This window comes from Colobus angolensis, unplaced genomic scaffold (genome assembly GCF_000951035.1).
Source record: "Colobus angolensis palliatus isolate OR3802 unplaced genomic scaffold, Cang.pa_1.0 Scaffold259, whole genome shotgun sequence".
Taxonomy (NCBI): Eukaryota; Metazoa; Chordata; class Mammalia; order Primates; family Cercopithecidae; genus Colobus; species Colobus angolensis.
The window spans coordinates 5,801,243-5,822,914 of record NW_012115810.1 but is presented as its reverse complement, the minus strand read 5'-3'; the positions used below and the strand labels follow the sequence as shown (position 1 = coordinate 5,822,914).

Here is a 21,672-nt window from a genome sequence, read left to right as displayed (position 1 = left end):
ATCATTAAGTGATACACAGCTTTACATAGAGCTAACTCAGATCTCTTAATGATGTCCATAACAGCAATTATAAACATAATAATTGAGACTACTAGTTACTAGTTGTTAAAAATGGTTACTATTGCTTTTTAAAAAGTGTGACACTGATGCTCTTTTCACTGTGTCAACTTCCCACTGGTAGCAATCCTGGAGGTACATACATACTCAATAGACACACGGGCAACAAGCTAGAGTGCACGGAATGCCATAAGTATGGATTATATGCTTGGAGTATCAATTTTAGCTGGTGATATGCAATACCTTTTTCCAACTGAAAAAGTGTAACATGGAATAGAATGCAAAAGTCACATCGATATTTATGATAAAGTGGAGATTTCCAAAAAAATTATAGAAATCGGTGTGACCTTTATTAGTTAAAGACAAGCATTTATTACTGTCTACTATTAGGCATACTTTAATGGAAATGTGGAGTCTCTCAATTCAGTATGAATTGTATAGAACTAATATAAATTCTGTGGCTATGGTACAAGATTACTCTCAAAGAGCCAGAGCTTCCAAGGTCCCCTCAATCACCAACTAATATTTATAATGACATATAAAGCCAGTCACAGTCTAGCCCCACACAAGTGCTGGTCTCACATCTCACAATTCACAGTGGATTTCCCATGTTCCGGCCACACTGTGTGACACACCTGTGTGGAGAAGACAGCGTAGCTCCTTTGAAGTTACTGCTTGGATGAATAATGATGATGAAGCAACAACAAAGCCAAGATGGGCAAGTACACAAGGTTAAAATGGCTAATACACGTACCCCACCCCCAGGTCTTGTTTAGTCACAGTATTGTACCTCTGTATATGCCATTCCTACTGTCTAGAATGCCTAGTTCCTTCATAAGAAGTCTGCATAAAGCCTGTTTCTTTTTTTTTTTTAATTTTTAAATAGTTCCCACTTTTTAAAATCGTTCCCACAACTACTTTAGACATGGTAGTACTTCTTGTTTTTGAGCTTCCATATAACTTATTACAGCATTTGTTGCACTGTGTAGCAATTATTTCTTTAAAGCTGATCTCTCTCACTCAAGTATAAGCCTCTTCTACAGGGCAGAGGAACTTATTCACCTTTTCTTCATGGACCTATTCAATTCCCCCCGGACACCTGGAAAAAGTTTTTAATTATTTTATCTTTCTCTTTGACTCTTGAGCCTGTATCAGTCCAACTTTCCTCTGCCACTGGTTTTCATAGTCTAAGTATTGTTCTTACTTCTTATTACAGTAGTGACATGACTGTAATAGATACGTTTGATATGCCATGGCACATAAAAATTATTTGAGCATTTATAAATTTGCTGAATGATTAATTCTTCAAATGATACAAACTAAAATTATGGTAACATTTTGAACTGGTTATTAAATGAATTCAATAGGCAATTTCTTCTTCACTTTTAATATTTTACTCTGTGGGCAAACATAATTGCTATCTTCCCTTTTCAGTTAAGAGTATTTAGAAACCTTGAATCCAAAAGTGGAATTAAATACATTTATTAAGAATATTTAGGTTACATTTAGAAATTTAAAAATTATCTAAAGTATATTTTTCTAACATCTACTTCAACATTATTAATTTCTTAGCCATATAGCATGTACTGTGATTTGATATGCTTGCAAATAGATACCCCTCCCATAAAAATTAAACAGATTTATTACCCAATAATTTTGCCAAAAGCTAAAGTTTAAAGTGGCAGTGCTACTTAGGCCAAAAATTAAGGCATGTAAATTTGTATAGTACCCTTGCTCCTAGCGAAAGAGTAATCTATTTATCTACTTTTTACTGTAGCCTTTTCTTGACAAAGTAAGCTGCCTTATTATGAACCTATATCTAATTTCTATAATATTATATTTTGTTGCTTTGCCAAATAATAGGATTTTACAATGGAATTTTGTGATTTTCCAAGGTCAGTTCATAACAGACCTCTGATTTGCCAGAGATAAGACATATTAAACCTACCCTAATATGAAAAGAAAGTTAAAACATATTTTATGTTAATATTGGTAAAACCGCAGGACAGTAACTTAGACTGTCTACCAATGACTACAAAATGTAGCTCTAGATTTTAGATTAACTATAAAGAATTCCAAGTGATGGGTTCGGTGGCTCACACCTGTAATCTCAGCACTTAGGGAGGCCGAGGCGGGTGCATCACCTGAGGTCCGGAGATCAGCCTGGCCAACACGGTGAAATCCTGTCTCTACTAAAAATACAAAAATTAGCTGGGCATGGTCATGGGCGCCTGTAATCCCAGCTGCTTGGGAGGCTGAGACAGGAGAATTGCTTGAACCTGGGAGGTGGAGGTTGCAGTGAGCCGAGACTGCACTGCTGCACTCCAGCCTGGGCAACAAATAGTGAAACTCTATCTCAAAGTAATAATAATAATAATAATAATAATAATTATTATTATTATTTTTATTATTACAAGCAAAGCAGCATGCATCATCCTAATTTTTTTTTCTTTTTCCCTCTATCCCCACCCAGTTTTCCAGATACAGAAATTCTTGAAATAAATATGGGCTCTTGGGTTATAAGTCATTTATAACAAAATATCTTTTTTATCATCCTAATTATATATTCTATGAAGAAATATAATATTATATAATGGGATCTTTTTGTATCAAAATCTTACTAATATCTTAGTTAAGAAGTCAGTCAAAATTTCATTTCAAAGTTGAAACATCTGTTGATAGCAAATGCATTAAATTTAGATTATCCTAAACAGTCTAGTTTAACATAGGGTGAAAATTTAAAAATCAATTTTTTATCTACATGAAAAGATTATTTTAGGGACTCTAAAACATAAATCAAAGGATTTCCACAATTCAATAGCACAATAACAAATACAAGAATAAATTTATTCTATTTTAGAATTACTTAAGTTAAAAATCCAAACAATAAATGTAGTAGAATGGCCCATTAGTGTGAAGTTTATAACTTATAGATTGCAAAACAGGCCACTTTGAAGAGATCATGTTGCACAGAGACTTATGGTTTTTGCATTTGATGATTCTACCGGGTCTCCTAGGTGTTTGTTCTGGGCATAATCAGAAGAAAACATTTCATTTGACAGCAACCTGTACTCAAATTTAAAAGACAAAAATATAGTTTAAGAGACACAGGTTTACCTCAGGGTACAGGAAGGATAAAAGTGTAAATAAGATTAATAACACAAGCCATTTATAGATGACAGATGTAAAGAACAAAAATGACACTGCTTTATGGGCCAATATTGACTGTGAGTATTTCAGGTAATTTTCTTAAAAAGGCCTATTATTTTTACATTTTAATTTATATTTATAAATTATAAAAATTAAAGGAAAAAAACCTGAAGCACATGATCCCAGAAACCCTAAAGATACTTCTTATACTTTATAGATAGAAAATACTTAAAAAGAATAAAACTTTCCATTTATCACATGTTCTTACAAAAGTATTACATGAAAAATTCTGTACTTATTTATTTGTATTTTTTCCCATCACCTTGGGCATTTATCATTTCTTTGTGTTACAAACATTCCAACTATACTCTTTTAGTTTAAATATACAATGAATCACTGTTGACTGTAATCACCTTGTTGTGCTATCAAATACTAGATCTTATTAATTTTATCTAATATATTCTTGTACCCATTAACCATTCTCACTTCCCCCCACACCCACTACCCTTCCCAGCCTCTGGTAACCATCATTTTACTCTTTATATTCCTGCATTCATTGTTTGTTTGTTTGTTTTTGAGAGGGAGTCTTGCTCTGTCACCCAGGCTGGAGTGCAGTGGCGCGATCTTGGCTCACTGTAACCTCCACCTCTCGGGTTCAAGCGATTCTCCTGCCTCAGTCTCCCAAGTAGCTGGGGCTACAGGAGTCTGCCACCATGTCCGGCTAATTTTTGTATTTTTTAGTAGAGATGGGGTTTTGCCATCTTGGCTAGGCTGGTCTTGAACTCCTGACCTCATGATTCACCCACCTTGGCCTCCCAAAGTACTGGGAATACAGGCGTGAGCCACTGTGCCCGGCCATATTCATTGTTTTAATTTTTAGCTCCCACAAATAAGTGAGAACATGTGAATTTTGTTTTTCCTTGCCTGGCTTCTTCTACTTAACATAATGACCTCTAGTTCCATCTGTGTTGTTGGAAATGACAGGATTTCATTCTTTTTTTTTGGCTGAATAGTACTCCATTGTGTATATGTACCATATTTTCTTTATCCACTCAACTGTTGATGGACACAGGTTGCTTCCAAATCTTGGCTATTGTGAACAGTGCTACAATAAACATGGGAGTACAGGTTATCTCTTTGATATACTCATTTCCTTTCTTTTGGGTATATACCTAGGAGTGGGATTGCTGGATCATACGGTAGTTCCATTTTGAGTTTTCTGAGGAACCTCTATACTGTTTTCCATAGTGACTGCACTTATTTACAGTCCCACCAACAGCATATGAAGGTTCTCTTTTCTCCACATGCTTGCCAGTATTCGTCATTGCCTGTCTTCTGTATAAAAGCCACTTTCACTAGGGTGAGATGATGTCTCATTATAGTTTTCATATCCTTTTCTTGATGATCAATAATGTTGAGCATCTTTTCATATACCCCCTTGCCATTTGTATGCGTTCTTTTGAGAGATGTCTATTCAGATCTTTTGCCCACTTTTAACTTGGATTATCAGATTTTTTCCTATTGAGTTGTTTGAGCTCCTTACATATTCTGGTTTTTCTGTACTTACTTTAGATAAACTATCTGAAATATTATGTAGGATAGCTACTATTACATAAATGTCTCCTAAATTAAAATTGACATTGTTAATAATTCTTGAGTTACAGATTTTAATAAGTATAAAAACAACTCTTTCCAAAGTCTACTTTTTTACATGACATTTAACATTCCACTGATTTTTTTTTTTTTTTTAGACAGAGTCTCACTCTGTCGCTCACACTGGAATGCCGTGGTGCAATCTTGGCTCACTGCAACCTCCGCCTCCTGCTTTCAAGCAATTCTCCTGCCTCAGCCTCCCAAGTAGCTGGGACTACAAGTGCACGCTGTCACGCCCGGCTAATTTTTTGTATTTTAGTAGAGATGGGGTTTCACCATGTTGCCTAGGCTGGTCTTGAACTCCTGAGCTCAGGCAATCTGCCCACCTAGGCCTACCAAAGTGCTGGGATTACAGGTGTGAGCCACCACACCCAGCCCCTGAATTTTTAAAATTTAATTTAAAAAAAATTTTTATCTTTCCTATGGTGCTAAACGTTAAATTGTTTATATAGAATAATTTAATATTTGTTTATAAAGGCAATTTAATTTTAAAATTGAAATGAAGTATATTTGCATAAGTATTGTTTAAGTATATTTACTATTTTGTCAACTAAAAATGTGTTTGCTTAAAAACTGTCTACATGTGCAATTTTGCTTTTTTTGCTTTTAATAAATAATGACTGGTGTAAATATATAATTACGAAATATTCTTTATTACTTGAATCATTATGCATTTTTGTTTGTGCTTTCTAATTGTTTATTACATGACTTCTGAAACCTGAAACTTTCTTCCATTTTATGGCTTTGTCTCCTAAAGTGCCGACATAGTCACTCTGTGATAGATACACGTTTAACAACTTTTTGCAGTTTATTGATCACTGGGGAGACATGCAGAAGATTGTGTTAAAATTACTACAGTTGATTATTCAGTTAATATGAGTAAATTGATTATAAATTTGTGACTGGTATAGTCTGAAGTTTTCATAATGGAAACTGAAGATTTTGAGTTAAATGTTACTTTCTCATGTTGCTTAAACCAACCTCGTTTCTAGGGATTAGTAATAATGAAAGCAGATATATTTCATATTAAATTATATTAGAAAATAAGCTTTTTGTATTCATGAGGCTAAAGACTATTTCTTACATTATGAAAATATTTATGAACTATGATGATATACTAAAGGTCCTTTAATGTTAATATAATAATAATGAGATAATTTATATAAATCTGAGAATTTTTTTACTAATTATAAATTTATATAATGGAAAAACTATAAAAATTAGATTTCACAACTAGAAAACCAAGAGAAATTTGAGAGTTTTTTAGTGAAAAATATACTAAAGTCGTACTAAATCCAAAAGATCAGTGTAGTGTATACAAAGAATCACACAAGTGGTGTTTTTGTTACCTCCTTTGATAGGTGTGGGGAGTTTCTTCGAATAATTTCAGGTAATACAGGAAATTTTTAATCAACATGGTGAAAGCAATTTGTTTTTTAAACTTCATTACTCATTAAACACTATTCATAACATTTTCATTTTAATCCTAGTTTTCTTTAGAATAATTAAAGATTTAAAGGTATTAATATTTATAATCAGGGTTATGCACAAGCCAATTCAGAATTTTGCACTGTTCTTGCCTAAGTATCATTTGGCCTTCATTTTATAATAAAGTTTGTTCTTTAAATAGGTAATAACAGAAAATTATTACAGATTTGGGCTATCAGGAGGTAATGGGTGGCAGAATATAAAGCCACAATGTGCCCATTGTTGACATTCCATGAGTTACATCTTGTGCATGTTAAGTAATAATGAGGAAATGGGAAAGTACATATAGGAATGCTTTGTTAATACTGAGGTTTATGTAAAAGACTGGGCAAAAGTTTTGATCGTTGTTAAAAATAGATCTTTTATTGCCTAACCACTTATACTGTTCAGTTTTATCTCTCTGATATGATTACTGCATTTTGAATATTCTTTTTGTTTTTCCCACAGTATCTAATTTAATCTTGGGCACATATTAGTAGCTTGAAAAATTAACAGTTGATCACAGATCTATGGGCACCATTCATTAGAGCACTGGTCCCCATCCTTTTTGGCACCACAGACCAGTTTCATGGAAGACAATTCTTCCACAGAAGGGTGGGGTGGTGGGGAGGATGGTTTCAGGATGAAACTGTTCCACCTCAGATCATCATCATTAGATTCTCATTAGGAGCGTGCAACCTAGATCCCTCGCATGTGCAGTTCACAATAGAGTTCACGCTTCTATGAGAATCTGATCCTGCCACTGATCTGGGAGGAGGTGAGGCTCTGGCATCTGGCTTAGGTGGAGGTACTGGTCTGAGGCCCAGGTGACCCCCGCATTAGAGGAACACAATTCAAAATCAAAATGACTGATAAAATTACCCAGTCCATGAGTCCTGTTCATGGGTCTATGGCAGAGGATAACTTCTTTTTTTTTTTAAGACAGAGTCTCACTCTGTCACCCAGACTGGAGTGCAGTGGTATGATCTCTGCTCATGGCAACCTCTGCCTCCCAGGTTCAAGTGATTCTCCTGCCTCAACCTCCCAAGTAGCTGGGATTACACCAGGCCTGGCTCATGTGTTTTGTGTGTATTTTTAGTAGAGAGGGAGTTTCACTACTCCGTCAGGCTTGTCTTGAACTCCTGACCTCAGGTGATCCTCCTGCCTTGGCCTTCCAGAAGTGTTGGGATTATAGGTGTGAGCTACTGCGCCCAGCCAATAACATTTTAAGAACTCAATTTTATCTATGAAATTATCTGAAACATTCTGATTGAGGATTATTTATCGCATATGTTATTGCATTGTTAAATAATAGTTCCTTGAGTGTTTGACTATAACAAAAGAACACCATCTAGAGAAAAATAAAATAAAAAGAGTTTTCAATCATACAAAGAGAATTATGTAGAAAACTTAATAATATACTCAAAATTTAATGATTGTTTTGTACTTAATTTGATTTTTTAGTTCTGCCACAATCACTTTAATTTTACCCTATTCATTCATTCATTTACAATTTTCTAGGCACCTCCTATTTACTTGGTTCTAACTGAGGCACTGGCAATACAATGGCATAGACAGATAAGAGTCCTGTCCTCATAGATCTTATATTCTGGGAGGAACTGGGCCCACAAACAATAAGATGAGCGAATGGTGTGGGGTTTAAGAAAAAGCAAAATTAGGTTTCTGAGAAGGCCTTTATTTTGGAGATGGAGTTTTGCTCTTGTCGCCCAGGCTGGAGTGCAATGGCGCAATCTCGGCTCACTGCAACCTCCGCCTCTCAGGTTCAAGGGACTCTCCTGCTGGCAAGGCCTTTTTGAAAAGTTAACATTTGATTGATGATTGAACAACAAATAGCAACCATCTGAATATTTGGTGGAAAAACAGCAATAGCACAGACCATTCATTCAGGAACAATAACAAGACAAAAATGACCAGAATATAGTGCATTAGGGACAAATTGTATGAAGTAAAACTGGAGTGAGAGGCAGAGGTCAGTGGGAAAATGCCATGGTGAGGAGTCTGAACTTTATTGTAATTGCAATGAGAGTCCCCTGGATAGTGTCAGGATATGATCTGACTTACGTTTTGAAAAGATCACTTTGGCTGCTCTGTAGAGAATGCATAGGGAGTGCTGAGGATAGCAATAATGAGAACAGAGAAACCAAGCTCGCTCTTTCAGCTATTAGAATTTAAGTAATTACTTTATGTACATATACATTTATTGGCTTTATTTTGGTTCAATATTTTAACACAGTTGCCTTGCCATTTCTTTTCAAAGTACTTACGTTTAATATGTCCAGTCCTATTCATAACTTGTATTGTTCCAATATAGATGGGTTAATTTTCCTTCAGCTCTTCTCTCTTTATCTGCTACCTGATTTTAGACTTACTTACAAAGTACTTCAGATTTGTGGGTGAGTATTCTGTATTCTACTTCCGCTTCTTTTTGCTCAGGACAAAGGTAGCTAGGAGAGGAAGAGCTGTGCCAGGTATCTGGAATCTCTTTCTCAGTTTTATTGGAAGAACTGTAGCGGATTCATTCTATTTAGTCAAGAGTATATCCTTTTCCTCTTGAGAGGTGCTTTGATGAATTCTTAGAATATCTAATTTTAATCAGCTTTATTTATCCTGTGGCTACCACCCTCCATTTCACCCAGATCTTCCTCACCTCTCTGCAGCAGCTTCCCCCACTCTCCCCAGGCCCTAGTGGGCAAATACGAAAAACCAGCAGGAGGGTTCACGTCTTTGAGGCCTTTGGGGTGCCTCTTTCACCTGGATGCTCCCTCTCTCAGATGATCTCATTCTTACTATTTTACTGGATCTTCTCTTCTAATGAATCCCAGTATGCCTGAAGACAACGTTCTGGATTATTTTGGTTAGCTTTCCTCCCTGCCAAGAAAAACCAGAATGGCAAGCCCTGGTTCTTTTTATTCCTTCTTATAAAAAAACAAAAAACAAACAAACAAAAAAACACAAAAAACAAAACCCACGATTGGTAGGGAAGAACTTGTCTCTTGAGGGATTTTCTAGGTCTTTTTCCTGAATTACTAATTGCTCCCTCCATTTCCATCTCTCCAGATTGAGGGAATTAGATTCAGTGTTCAGGCTTTTAGTAAGTCCCTTTCCCTACTCTTCCCTTCACTGTACTCTTTCCATAACGGAATAGAGAGCAGCCCTGCCAATCCTGGAATACGTTACCTCTCTCTTTCCATGACTGTCATTTTTCAGAGATTATGGTTATAATTCCACGCACAGATGTATAGATTCAATTATTATGTTAGGTATAGTGGGTGTCAATAGGCCTGGGTAATCAAAAGGTTAGGGAAAGACAGCAGGAAAAGTCTTGGAATAAAACTTCCATAACCTTTAGGAAAAGTCACAGAAAGTGACTGCTGTAATATATGTTACATGCTATGTTAAGTCTATGCTAAGAGGTAATCTATGTCAGTAGTTCGCAACCTGGGATGCATCTTGCTAGGCCCATTCTATACATATGTAGTGTCAATGGTTAGGTACTATGTGGTGCCAGGCACTGTTCTAAGAACTTTACACACACAGAGACACATATCCATTTAATCATCTCTTCAGTCCTACGAAACAGAAATTAGTATTATCTTCATTTTATAGATGAAATGAATCACAGAGAAGTTAAATAACATGCCCAAGGTCATATAGCTGGAAAATAATGAAATCGGAATTCAAATTCAGATAATGCGGCTACTGTGCACAGGTTCCAAAACAATACACTTATTTTCTCTACACACCAAAAATCTATATTGCTAATTTAAGCTAGAGCTGAGACCAAAATACTGAAATACAGGCCTCCCAATTCTAGATCAAACAGTATCATTTTCATTAATTCTCACTTATTAAATGCTTATCTCACGTGATAATCCCATAATCCTAGGAGGTAGGTATCATCTCAATTTTAAAGAAATGGCTTGAAAATGTAAAGCAAATTGGTGGCAGAACCAGCAGGGGAATCTGTGTCTTTCAACCTGCAAAACCCCAGTTATAATGACTCTATTCAACTATTTTAATACAGAATGTTATTCCTTTGTAACATATATCTATTTTAACCTTTAAGTGATTTCCATTAAACTCCAAATAAGCTCATTCTGATGTACTGCAATAATTTTCTTATTCTGAATTATCTGTTAAAAGTTATTTTAAGAAAAGTACTTAGGCCTAATTTTACATAGAGAATGCTACAGAATAATTCTTAGGGCAGGAATCCATGGTTGGAATGATTTATGTTTGAATTACGACATACAGGACTTGTCTAGGCATGCTGTAATACTAGTTTTGTGAAACTCTGGTGTAATAAATAGCTACCTTTATCTAAACCAATGTCATTTACTACACTAAAAAAAGACAATTAAAATCTTAGCCAGGAAAACTAACACATACATTGGAACTCTTCCTACATTCTTTTATGTTCTAACACTCAGTTGCTATCTGTAAATTTCTCGTTTGCATATGAAAGCCAGTAAATCACAACAAACCTATATTCTGAAAAATTTACATTTAGAGGAGCCAATGCCTTAGGAAAAGTGTTACTTTATAAGGTAATATTTTTCTAAAAAGATACACTTACTTCTGCTTTTTTACGAGCCTCCATAGCTTTCATAAGCATCATGTGTTGTCGCCTTCGCTCTCGTTCCTATTAGGCCAGATAAAATGTGGAAAATAACTCAACCACAATTAATAGTTTGATTTTCCAATGGAAAAACAAAAACAAAAACAAAACAAAAACTCAGTATAGCATGTTTAGCATTTATAGACAAGTCACAGTAAATACTAAATATAAGACAAGAATGGCCAATCTGTGCATGTTTTAGTTCAGGTTTAGAAAGCAAATACAAGAACAATCAAAAGCAAAAAGGTAAAGCAATGAACATGGAGACAGTGTAAACAGAAGCATACAAGATTTACTTATGGTCAGTTGTGATGCTCCTTCAAAAGCTGGCAGAACAAAAAGCATAATGGTTGGCTGGAACAGGTCAGTTACCTTACATCTGCTATTAGAAAAACCACAAATACTATGGCCAATTAAACCAAAGGTTATGTTGTTCTTAAAATTTTAGATCAGGAAGAAATTGATTGATAGTCACTTTAACTTCATGATTTTAGAGTTGGTTATTTTATTTCAAGTACAAAATCATTTTGTAAATCCAATAAGCCACCAACAAATTAGAGGTTTTTTAAGGCTTTTATATCAATTTAGTTAAACTAGTCTTGTTTCACATACACCACCAGTGAAATGGGGTATTCCTATTTACTGATGTCTGCCACCTGATACACTATTGAAAGCCACAAAAGCTGCACCATGGGCTAACAGGTGGAATCTTAAAGGCACAGTATGAAAATAAGGTAAGCACTGGTTTAATTTGATAATCTCACTTTACTTTTAAAATAAAAAAATCACATATTTATAATATCTAATCTTTTTTTTTGTTTAAGTATATTTGGTTTCTCCAAAGGGATATTTCCAAAATTATTTCTAAAATTTGTCTATGAAACCAGAATATATTTCATATTCTCTCATCAAGCAAACTCAAAATTCCCACTGTATTCAATGGCAGTTTTGCATCTAGAATGATGGGAGAATACGGGTCATAATCATACCTAATTGTATAGTGATCCAACTTTCTTTGTGACATCAGTAATGTAAATTTTTAGACAGCAGCCTTATTTAAGGCTTATACAATTCAGTGTAAAATCTTGGAGATGCATCATACTTCTTTATAGACAGACAAGCAGATGTATGCAATGCACTGTGCTGTAAGCCATGCAGCAGTATGTAATATGACAGCAGCCAGTGCTACACTTTATGCATTGCTATGACAACCATATCACAACCAAATCACAATGCGGTGTTAGATGTACAAAAATAAACATACCCATACCATATCTAGTCTATGCCTCTCCAACTCCTGGTAGAAAGAGTTGGCACAACATTATGAAACAGAAATCACAGAGTCATAAAACCAATTTTTTAACCCCCCAAAAAGACACCAATACCAAAGCAAGGCAATAAACTGTAGGTTGAAGGAAAAACTTAAGCAGAAATTATATCAGAAATTTTAAAGAAAATATTTTGAAGATTTTCCCCCAAATAGGTTTAAGCAATATTATAAAATGTACATTCAACAGTTGTATAACTATACATTACAGACCTGATGTTTCAGAAGAACAGCTTGTTGTCTTCTCATTTCTTTTTCCTTAAAAATAAGAAACTTTTAATACATGATTTTTAGAGAAGATTTAGAACATGCTAAAATTAAAAGTTCCTTTTCTGAGATTCTATAGTCTTCCATTAGGTTGAACCATATCAAATGGCCAATATTCAATTATTTTTTACTTATAAAATGTCAATTTGATTTTGTATGCTTCTACCTAACAAATACTTACATATGAAGTGTATAATATAGCAAATATGGTAGCAAGGATCTTTCTTCAGCAGTTATTTTTACTTAAAATTTAATGAATGACTGATCTAACTGCACATTTCAATGGCACATTCATTGAACTAACTAGCTAGATGGTCAGAGTCTATCAGATATAACCCACACATGTATTTTTTAATCAGTGTGATACATTATGGTGCAACCCTCAAATCTAGCCAATTAGAACTCTCCCCATTCTGAATATGAACTCTCAAATATACTCTATAATTAACATCATGTTTTTCATTTCTATACACTACATATGAATTAAAGTGATAAAAACTAGGCAATCAGTGTGAAATTTTCATGTCCACCTATGATTCAGGGCACCATTCCAAGGGGATGGGGCGTAAGGCAAAGCATTCAAGGAATGTCACCAATCTCATTATTTTTATAAAGGTAAAATATGGTGAAATTAATATTAACGGCAAACATGAAAAGGTAGAAATTTAAAAAATAAAGTAAGAGAGTCTATGTAGAAAAGATAAACAGTTCCTGGCTTTACAAAGTATAACTGTGATGGCTCTTTCCAGTACCAGTAGGTTCACCCAGCTACCCCCTTTCAGTATTCAGTTACTGGTGGATGGCAGGGTGGGGGAGGGGAGGAAGGGGACACCTCTCTTATACTCTATGCCAGGAAATCAGAACAAAACAACCCCAAATACTTGAAGTTAAAATAATTAAAAACAGCTAATTTTGTTATTGGTAAATAACAGTTGATGAGGTTTGGCTTTTGTTTCTGTAGGCTTTTAATTTTTAATAGATAAAACAGTTGCTGAATATTAACAAAGAAAAAGTTATAAAGGGGAGAATCAGATTGAGACACAAAAATAAACATACCTATACCATATCTAGTCTATGGCTAAACATAAACATAAACAACACACAAAACAGTTTTTGTGGGGGAGTCATTCTTATTTAGCAAAACTACATACAGGTATTAAGCAACAATTTGCATTTCTGATTTGATGTCTCCTAAAGAGCTCAAAGCATTACAAAAAACCCTGCATAATAAAATAAAAATACACATACAATATACATACAAATAAAAACATACATTATACACATGCTGTATCTGCTAAACATATTTTCAGATAGTCATTTTGAAGACATATTTTTTCATATAATTGATGCCAGTATAACATACAGTTTTTATTTTTCAAAAATAAAAACTCTGATTCTCATCTAAACTAACCTTTATTCGTTTCTCGGCCTCCAATAATTTGGCATTTGCCGCTTCTTCCTTCTTTTTCTTTTTAGCCTGTGCATGCAAAACAGGTCTCAAAGTCATGCAACAGAACCACTACAACTTGCAAATAATGTCAGACTTGAAATGAAGCTACATGTCTCACAAGGTACGAAACAATATGTAACATATACGGAGACAATTACAGATTTCCCCCCAGTTAACATTATGTTTAATGTAATAATTGTGTTTCTAATTTATAGATTAGCATTAGAATACACAAAAATTTCTTAGATTCATAAGAATATGACAGCTTTTCTTCTTCAAGCTCTGTTAAAAGTCTGAAATAATTGAGTGTTTATGTTCTTTTACCTTAAAATTTAATCACAGTAAAACGATTTTATGTCACTTGTTTTTCTGATTTTAAAAGTAAAACATAATCACTGTAAAACATTTAGAAAACAGAATAGATTTTAATTGATAAATAAAAATTACTTCAAGAATTAGTAATATTTGAGAATGAACATGTTAACTTTATTTAAAATTTATTTTTAATACTTAAAAATTTGAGATAAAGAAATTCATTATTGGATTATATCTATTAAGTTAAGCATATTAGGTCTGATTTTCCCCATCTCTGTATAGTGTGGTTAAGTACAAGTGTTTTTTTTTTTTAATAGAATGAAAACTTGTAATCTTATCTTTCATGACTCACAATCTGACTATTAAGATCATGCTATTTATCAAACATAAGCTTCATAATCTTAAAATCATGAACTGTGTAGAAGTTTCATAACTACCTAGTAGTTATTGTCAGTTTACTTTAAAATAATATTTCCAATTTCTGGTTTTTAAAATTAATTTGAAATGGGTAAGAAAATATGTGTGTATTTCTAGAAGGAATAAAACTGTAACAGAGAAAACCTCAGTTATCTGGAGCCTCAGGGAATAAACTGTTCTATAAAGCAGCAGTTTCTGGAATGGTGGAGAAGTTGTAATAATTTTAAACATGAAAAGTTTATTTTCACTATTTCAGATGGAAATAATTTTGAGACATGCCAGCTTAGACACAGTACACTATGTCTGTGTACTGTGTACTGTGTCTAATTTGGCATATTCTTGATGACTCAGGGCAATTATTTTGAACATCAGTCATACTGCACAGCTCCAAAGAGTAATGCCTTTGGGCTATTAAGGTTTTGAAAATTGCTTGCTATTCAAATAAAAGATTACAGGCTGTTGCTAGGCTTTTCAGTTCCTATATATGCTAGCTGAAGTTTTCCTGTATTTTATCCTTGCTATCTTTTGCCTATTACTTTTGCTGTTGCCAACAGATGTCCCCTCTATCTCTATTCTAATTAGCCTTGCAGGGAAGAGGGATATGCTAGAAATCAGAAAAACAATCTGATAAAACTTTGTACATTTAAAATTTACTTTTACTTTTGAAATGTTTACTTCTGTAAACATTTGTTTCTAAACTGAAAGTAAATATCGGACGATAAGCCCTAATGATTTTTCTTTTGTTGTTTACTTTTATAAAAGTAAAACATTTTAGTGCATGAACTTTATGACAACTCCATTGACTGATCAGAAGTTTTCCTGTTTCTTTTGTCTCATTTTGCATATCTTTATTGTTGGGATTAGATTAGCTTGCTAAATAAATAAGGCTCAGATAAAGTTTTATTCTATGCAGAATGTTTAAAGAGAGTATCTGGCAAACGTGAGAAAACAGGCATGTAAAATCTTTATTTTTGCAGACTTAAAAATATATGGCTATATTACTTTATGTTAAATTTAAGAATTCTACCTCTAGAATTTGCTGAGCTCGAAGTTCTTTTTCCATTCTGATTTGCTGTATTCTCTTAATTTTTTCCTGTAGGAAAAGTTATGATAACTTGAGATAATAAACTGAGTGAAGAGTATTTGAGTAGAACCAAATAATAAAAATATAAGTACAAAATGACCACAGGCTGGACATAAAAATTTAATTATTTAGTATAAAATCATATATATTTCATGTCTGAAATTAATATGATTTGATAAAGTTTCTCATAATTTGTAAAATGCAAATACTAAATAAACAGAAACTCAGCTAACCAAGCTGATTAAACTATATAGCCTGAAGATCTTTATAAATATTTGCAATTACAAATAATACTTAACTTGAAATAAATATAGGACTTAATAGCAGAAAAATCACGTATCAGCAGTCAGAAAACATACAGCCACTTCCGGATTACAGTCATTTATTGAATGGTCTCGAGCAAATAATAACTATTCTTCTATAAAATAGTGAGAGGTATTTGCCCTGTCATGATTAAATAAAATGCTTTAAAAAGTATACAGTGATACAATTGTAACATTATTAATAATAATTTCCATTCTAAAATTTATTTCACATGTTGAATAGCATGACAATATAACATTGCTTGTAATTATCACAATTAGCCCATTTCAGAAATAACCTGTAACATTATTTTAAAATTAATTAATTATAATTTGACATTCCAGGAAATTATTTGTAGGACATAATTGGGGTACACATTGTCTAAATTTAATGAGCTGGTTATTAGATATGTTTTATAACTTAGTGATCATATAAATTTTGATAAAAATTTACATTTTAATTTAAAAAATTATCTCATATTAATTAGCTCATATTCTATAAAACATTCTTAGCAATTTCATGTTCCTTAATCCATTCAGAAGTCTCAAATTGGCATTGATGAGAATAAAAACAAGTTAAAAAAGAAAATTCAAAGTTTCTTACTTGAAAATTGTACGTATCCTAGAATTTCCAGGGCCGACACATTTTATACACCTGTATTTCACAATGCCTGTTCCCATCTCCAGATGCTAGTTGTACCTATTGAAGCTATACTTTGATATACATTTTAATTGTTTTATGTACACTGATGTTATTGATTCCCTGCAGGAGTCTACTGTAGGAGGATGAAATTTTAGGGATTACTGTTCTGATTTCACAAGACTGATCACATTCTTTGATTTTGGTGATCCTATCTTGGTACTGAATATTAATTGTAGGCTGTCAAAAATAAAAACCCCAAAGTCGGCGGGGCACTATGCCTCACACCCGTAATCCTAGCACTCTGAGAGGCTGAGGTGGGCAGATCACCTGAGGTCAAGAGTTCGAGAAATGAACAGCGCTAGGTGGTGAAATCCTGTCTCTACTAAAAATGCAAAAAATTAGCCGGGTGTAGTGGTGCATGCCTATAATCCCAGCTACCTGGCAGGCTGAGGCAGGAGAACTGCTGGAACCCCGGAGGCAGAGGCTGCAGTGAGCAGAGATCGTGCCACTGAAATTCCAGCCTGGGCAACAGAGGGAGACTCTGTCTAAAAAAACAAAAAACAAAACAAAGAAAAACAAAACAAAAAATAAAACCCAGAACCCCAAAGTGTATCTTTTGTGTAATTTCCAAGTCTTAGAAAAGATTGTATTTGATCCATATTTGCAGTATTTATTTGAATTAGAACTTGATATCTGAGAAAAGTATACTCTTGATCTAACTTTTCTTCTCTTGTCAATTATAACATTTTAAGGTGCTATGTTTTCAAGTCAGCAAAAGTCATTCATTGTTCTCTTAAGCACAGATAGGCAGGCAATCTTGGGGCTGACACACACAGTCTAAAGCTTTATCTTAACTATTCAAGTGACTTTTACATATGTCCATATATATTTGGTAGTGTTATCATTAGCATGTAGATAAGATAAACATGGTAAATTACTATAATACAGGTTAACTTTACAATGTCAGGTACTCAACCACTGAGCTGGTCACTTTACATTTAATATCTTGTCAATCATTAAAAAATCACAGAAGCTTAAATTATCTTCTTTTTATATAAGAGAAAACGGAGGTTTTCAGCAAGTAAATATTTTTTCTGAAGTCCAATACTTAGTAATACAGAGTCCTGGTCAGATCCCAATGTCTGTGTGCCTCCTGCTTTGTAATAATGTTTCTGAAATTTTCCAGAAAACTGTCTTAAGGACTGTCTGGTGATATTTTTGGTCTACTAGGTGGAAAAAACAATCCAAAGGATGAAAACACATACTCCTATTTTATTCTAGATCAAATGCTGACTTTAAAATAGACCCTATATAACAGATAGTATGAGTAGGATTACTCTATACTTCGATTCACTTTATTGAATCAAATAAATGAGATGGTATTCTGAGATTGGCCTCAGATAAATATCTTGATAAATATTAAGACCAGTTCATTTGCATTAATGTTGCTGGAAACTTTGGAGCTCAATGCTTTTTTAATGAGTAGCAAAGACCATGTGGATTTAGGTTGTAGCTACTGTAAGACTTTAGGATCATAAAGCTGAATTTAAAGTACTGATGGGATCTAATGAGTCTCCAGCAATTAGGAAATAGAATAAGCTATAAAATTTTTTAAATAAAAGAATAACAGAAACAACAGTATTTCACTTAAAAATGAAATATGAACTTATTTTTTCATATATACTCTTTAGTAAATATATTTTAACGAATGCATTCATTAGCCTATTTCAGGTCAATCTTACAATGTCTAGCAGTCATTAATTAACAAACTAAGGATGGAATTCAAGTTTACAACTGCTACTTTAAATTATGGTGGTAAAAGAGTATACTGTGTAGTTGGATGTTTTATATTTATTTTTAAAAAGTTGAGCATGTGTTTTATTGCCAGTCACTGCAGTAGGTACTTTATGTTCATTATCTCATTTATTCAGATATTGCAGTTAATTTCTTTTACAATGGAAGAAATAAAGACTTAAGAGTTAAGTCATTCATCTAAGGTCACAAAATTATTAAGTAGCAGAGCCCATATTTAACTGTAGGCTGCCTGACTACAAACTCAAATCCTAAATCCCAACTCTATAGCAACTTTTCTAGTCATATTGCTTTAGTTAATACTGGAAGAAACCTTAGAGATAATCACATCAAATCCAACCCAAGCCCCTTATTTAGCAGGTATTTATATAGTAACATAATTGATTTCATTTCATTCTCAGAAATAACTACTTGCTTCTTAACATTTTTAAAAGAATAGTACTTTCTCCCATTTCCTTTCTGCTTTAATGTTACCATGAATATGAGGAGATGGGAGAGTAGTTTACACATTCTCATCTTAGATGAAGCTGAATACCTTCTCACTTAATTTTTATCTATGAAAATTTAAAAATTACTTCTCTTACCTAAACTTAATTTTGAAAACCACACGGGGAGAAATATTGTAGATACAAGACAGAGAACTCTGGATTTGCTAAAATAATGTTCTCATCTTTTTTTTTTTTTTTGCAGTGGCAACTTTTAAGTAACCCTGAAAGCATTCAGAAGCAATGAAGGCAAATCTTATTTTGTATAACTTAAATTTAATTTTCTACTAATATTTTACATGTTTAAGAACAACAGGCTTTTATTAAAATTTGAACATTTGAGCAATATACTTCATTGACTGATACATTAATTTAAAAATTCTGAAAATTGTTCAAGATATCAACTTATACAAAGTCTACCAGGATATTAAAGTACTTACACAAATTTACTGTTTGGTAATCATTTCTTTAAACACTTGGAAGTAGAATACTTTATTAAACAGGTAAAATTTTAATTAAGAGAAGATAGCAATTTTCTAAATAAAACACAAACATTAATGTGAAAGTTATTTAAGAAATCAAAAATAATGTACATTATTAACAAATCCTCAAAATAAGTCCCATATTTTAAAAGTCAGTTCCAATGCATACACATACCTGCTGTTTCATAATCTTTATCTGTTCTTTTTGCTTTCGCTTCTCCTCAGCAGCCATTATTGCTACAACAAGAAGCCAAAGGATAGACATCATCAAAAAGGGAATGAAGAAAAGAAACCTCTTGTGAATTCCCCAGTACTGACTCTTCGAGTTTATGTTATCATTTAAATCACTCACCTTGTTGTTTTTTGGCTTCTTTAGCAACTCGAGCCTGCTCCTGCTTTTGAAGTTTTCTCAAAAGCTTTATTTGTGCTGCTTGCCTGGCTATTTCTGAAAAACACAAAATTTCAAAGAATATTAACAACTTTGTGTAACTACTAACCTAAAACAGTAACTGTGTGAAAATGGTATCATCATAAAGGATATAATTTTTTTTTTTTTTTTTGAGACGAAGCCTCGCTCTGTGGTCAGGCTGGAGTGCAGTGGCGCGATCTCGGCTCACTGCAATCTCTGCCTCCTGGGTTCAAGTGATTCTCCTGCCTCAGCCTCCCAAGTAGCTGGGATTATAGGCACATGCCACCACACCCAGCCGATTTTTGTATTTTTAGTAGAGACGGGGTTTCACCATGTTGACTAGGATGGTCTCGATCTCCTGACGTCGTGATCTGCTCGCCTTGGCCTCCCAAAGGGCTGGGATTACAGGTGAGAGCCACTGTGCCCGGCCGAGGATATAATATTTAAGAAAATTGCCTAAGGTCAGACAGATACCAAGTAGGAGAGTGGTGTGGTAGACAATGTTGTGTTCATTCCAACGGAAATAATCAAATTATTTTATCAAATATGATCCCATATCTAGGACTACATAAAAATGAGGTTTCTTTTAATCTTTATCAGAGAGGCTTATTTAAGTACATTTTTTTTTTCACATTTCAAGTGAACCCCACTTAGTGGGAAAATAGCTGCTAGTATTTAAGAATTGTAATGTAGCTTCAGTCTTAGCGTATACAAAAAAGAAAGGCTTCCAATTAAAACAAACATAAAGTCCCCTCCCACCCAAACTTAGTATTTCAATTAGCTATAATGGTTAAGTTTTCGAATCCAGTGGTATTTTCATTTATGAAGGAGAGGGATTAAATCTCCTAAATAAAAAGAATGCAGAATTTCAATGACTTTTAAAGACAACCTAGTTCTTATAATCTTCAAGGACACATGTATGAAACTATGGTAGATGAACAAAATTAATGGCCCCAATTCTTCATTCCTCCTTTTATTCATGCCATTTGTAATGTGACTTTGGAGCAATTCCCATCAAGAGGTGGAATATATTTTCCTGTCCCTTGATTCTGAAGCCAACCATGTGATTTTCCATGGTTAAGAGGATGTTAGCAGCTGTGATGAAAACAGAGCTTGAAAGTTTAGTTATATTCTTTCTGCTTTTGTTCTTGTGCTTTGCCCATGACTGAAGATATGATTTGGGGGCTAGGCTATTGGAAGATTGGGACACAGGGAGCCAGTTGACCCCACAAATGTGAATAAGCCCAGCCAAGATAAGCAAAGCTGCTTAGCTAATTTCCAGCTGCACAAGTGATTAAGAAAGTGTTGTATGCTACTAAAGTTTGGGGGTTGTTACCGAGCATTATTGTGGCAAAGGTATAACAGACAAAGAAACCATACAATATCCTTGCTTTCTTCTGCTGGTAAACTTGGTCTGAATACTTCTAACGCTAAAAGTGGTGTATAATATTGATCATATAATCATTTTAGAAAGCATCACTTTGTATTAGACATTGTTATAAATTTTGTAGCCGCTGAACAAAGAAACCTAAATTATGTTCATTGACAATGAATATAATTGCCAACATGTGAATCACTTGAGCTCTAAAAATTTCCACCATTTATTGATTGCAGGTACTGTTGCATTAAATTTTTCTTTTTCTTTCTTTCTTTTGTTTTTTGAAAGAGTCTTGCTCTGTTGCCCAGGCTGGAGTGCAGTGGCACAATCTCAGC

At 33.7% G+C, this 21,672-nt stretch overlaps 1 protein-coding gene and 1 long non-coding RNA gene across 2 annotated transcripts in view; one reads left to right on the top strand and one right to left on the bottom strand.

Moving 5' to 3' along the window:
- The window catches only part of BAZ2B (bromodomain adjacent to zinc finger domain, 2B), a 426,507-nt gene that overhangs the window by 73,367 nt on the left and 331,468 nt on the right, over nt 1–21,672 (bottom strand). The window contains exons 18-24 of the mRNA XM_011947122.1: nt 19,903–19,995; nt 19,726–19,787; nt 15,770–15,835; nt 13,972–14,037; nt 12,507–12,551; nt 12,237–12,263; nt 10,925–10,990 (exon numbers count right to left, since the gene is read on the bottom strand). Of these exons, the coding sequence (XP_011802512.1) occupies nt 10,925–10,990; nt 12,237–12,263; nt 12,507–12,551; nt 13,972–14,037; nt 15,770–15,835; nt 19,726–19,787; nt 19,903–19,995 (425 nt within the window). The remainder of the gene's footprint in view (nt 1–10,924; nt 10,991–12,236; nt 12,264–12,506; nt 12,552–13,971; nt 14,038–15,769; nt 15,836–19,725; nt 19,788–19,902; nt 19,996–21,672) is intronic.
- Nucleotides 11,641–19,513, top strand: LOC105515328. Its single transcript, XR_001002301.1, has 3 exons — nt 11,641–11,700; nt 14,037–14,131; nt 19,274–19,513. It is a non-coding gene; the product is annotated as an uncharacterized LOC105515328 (long non-coding RNA).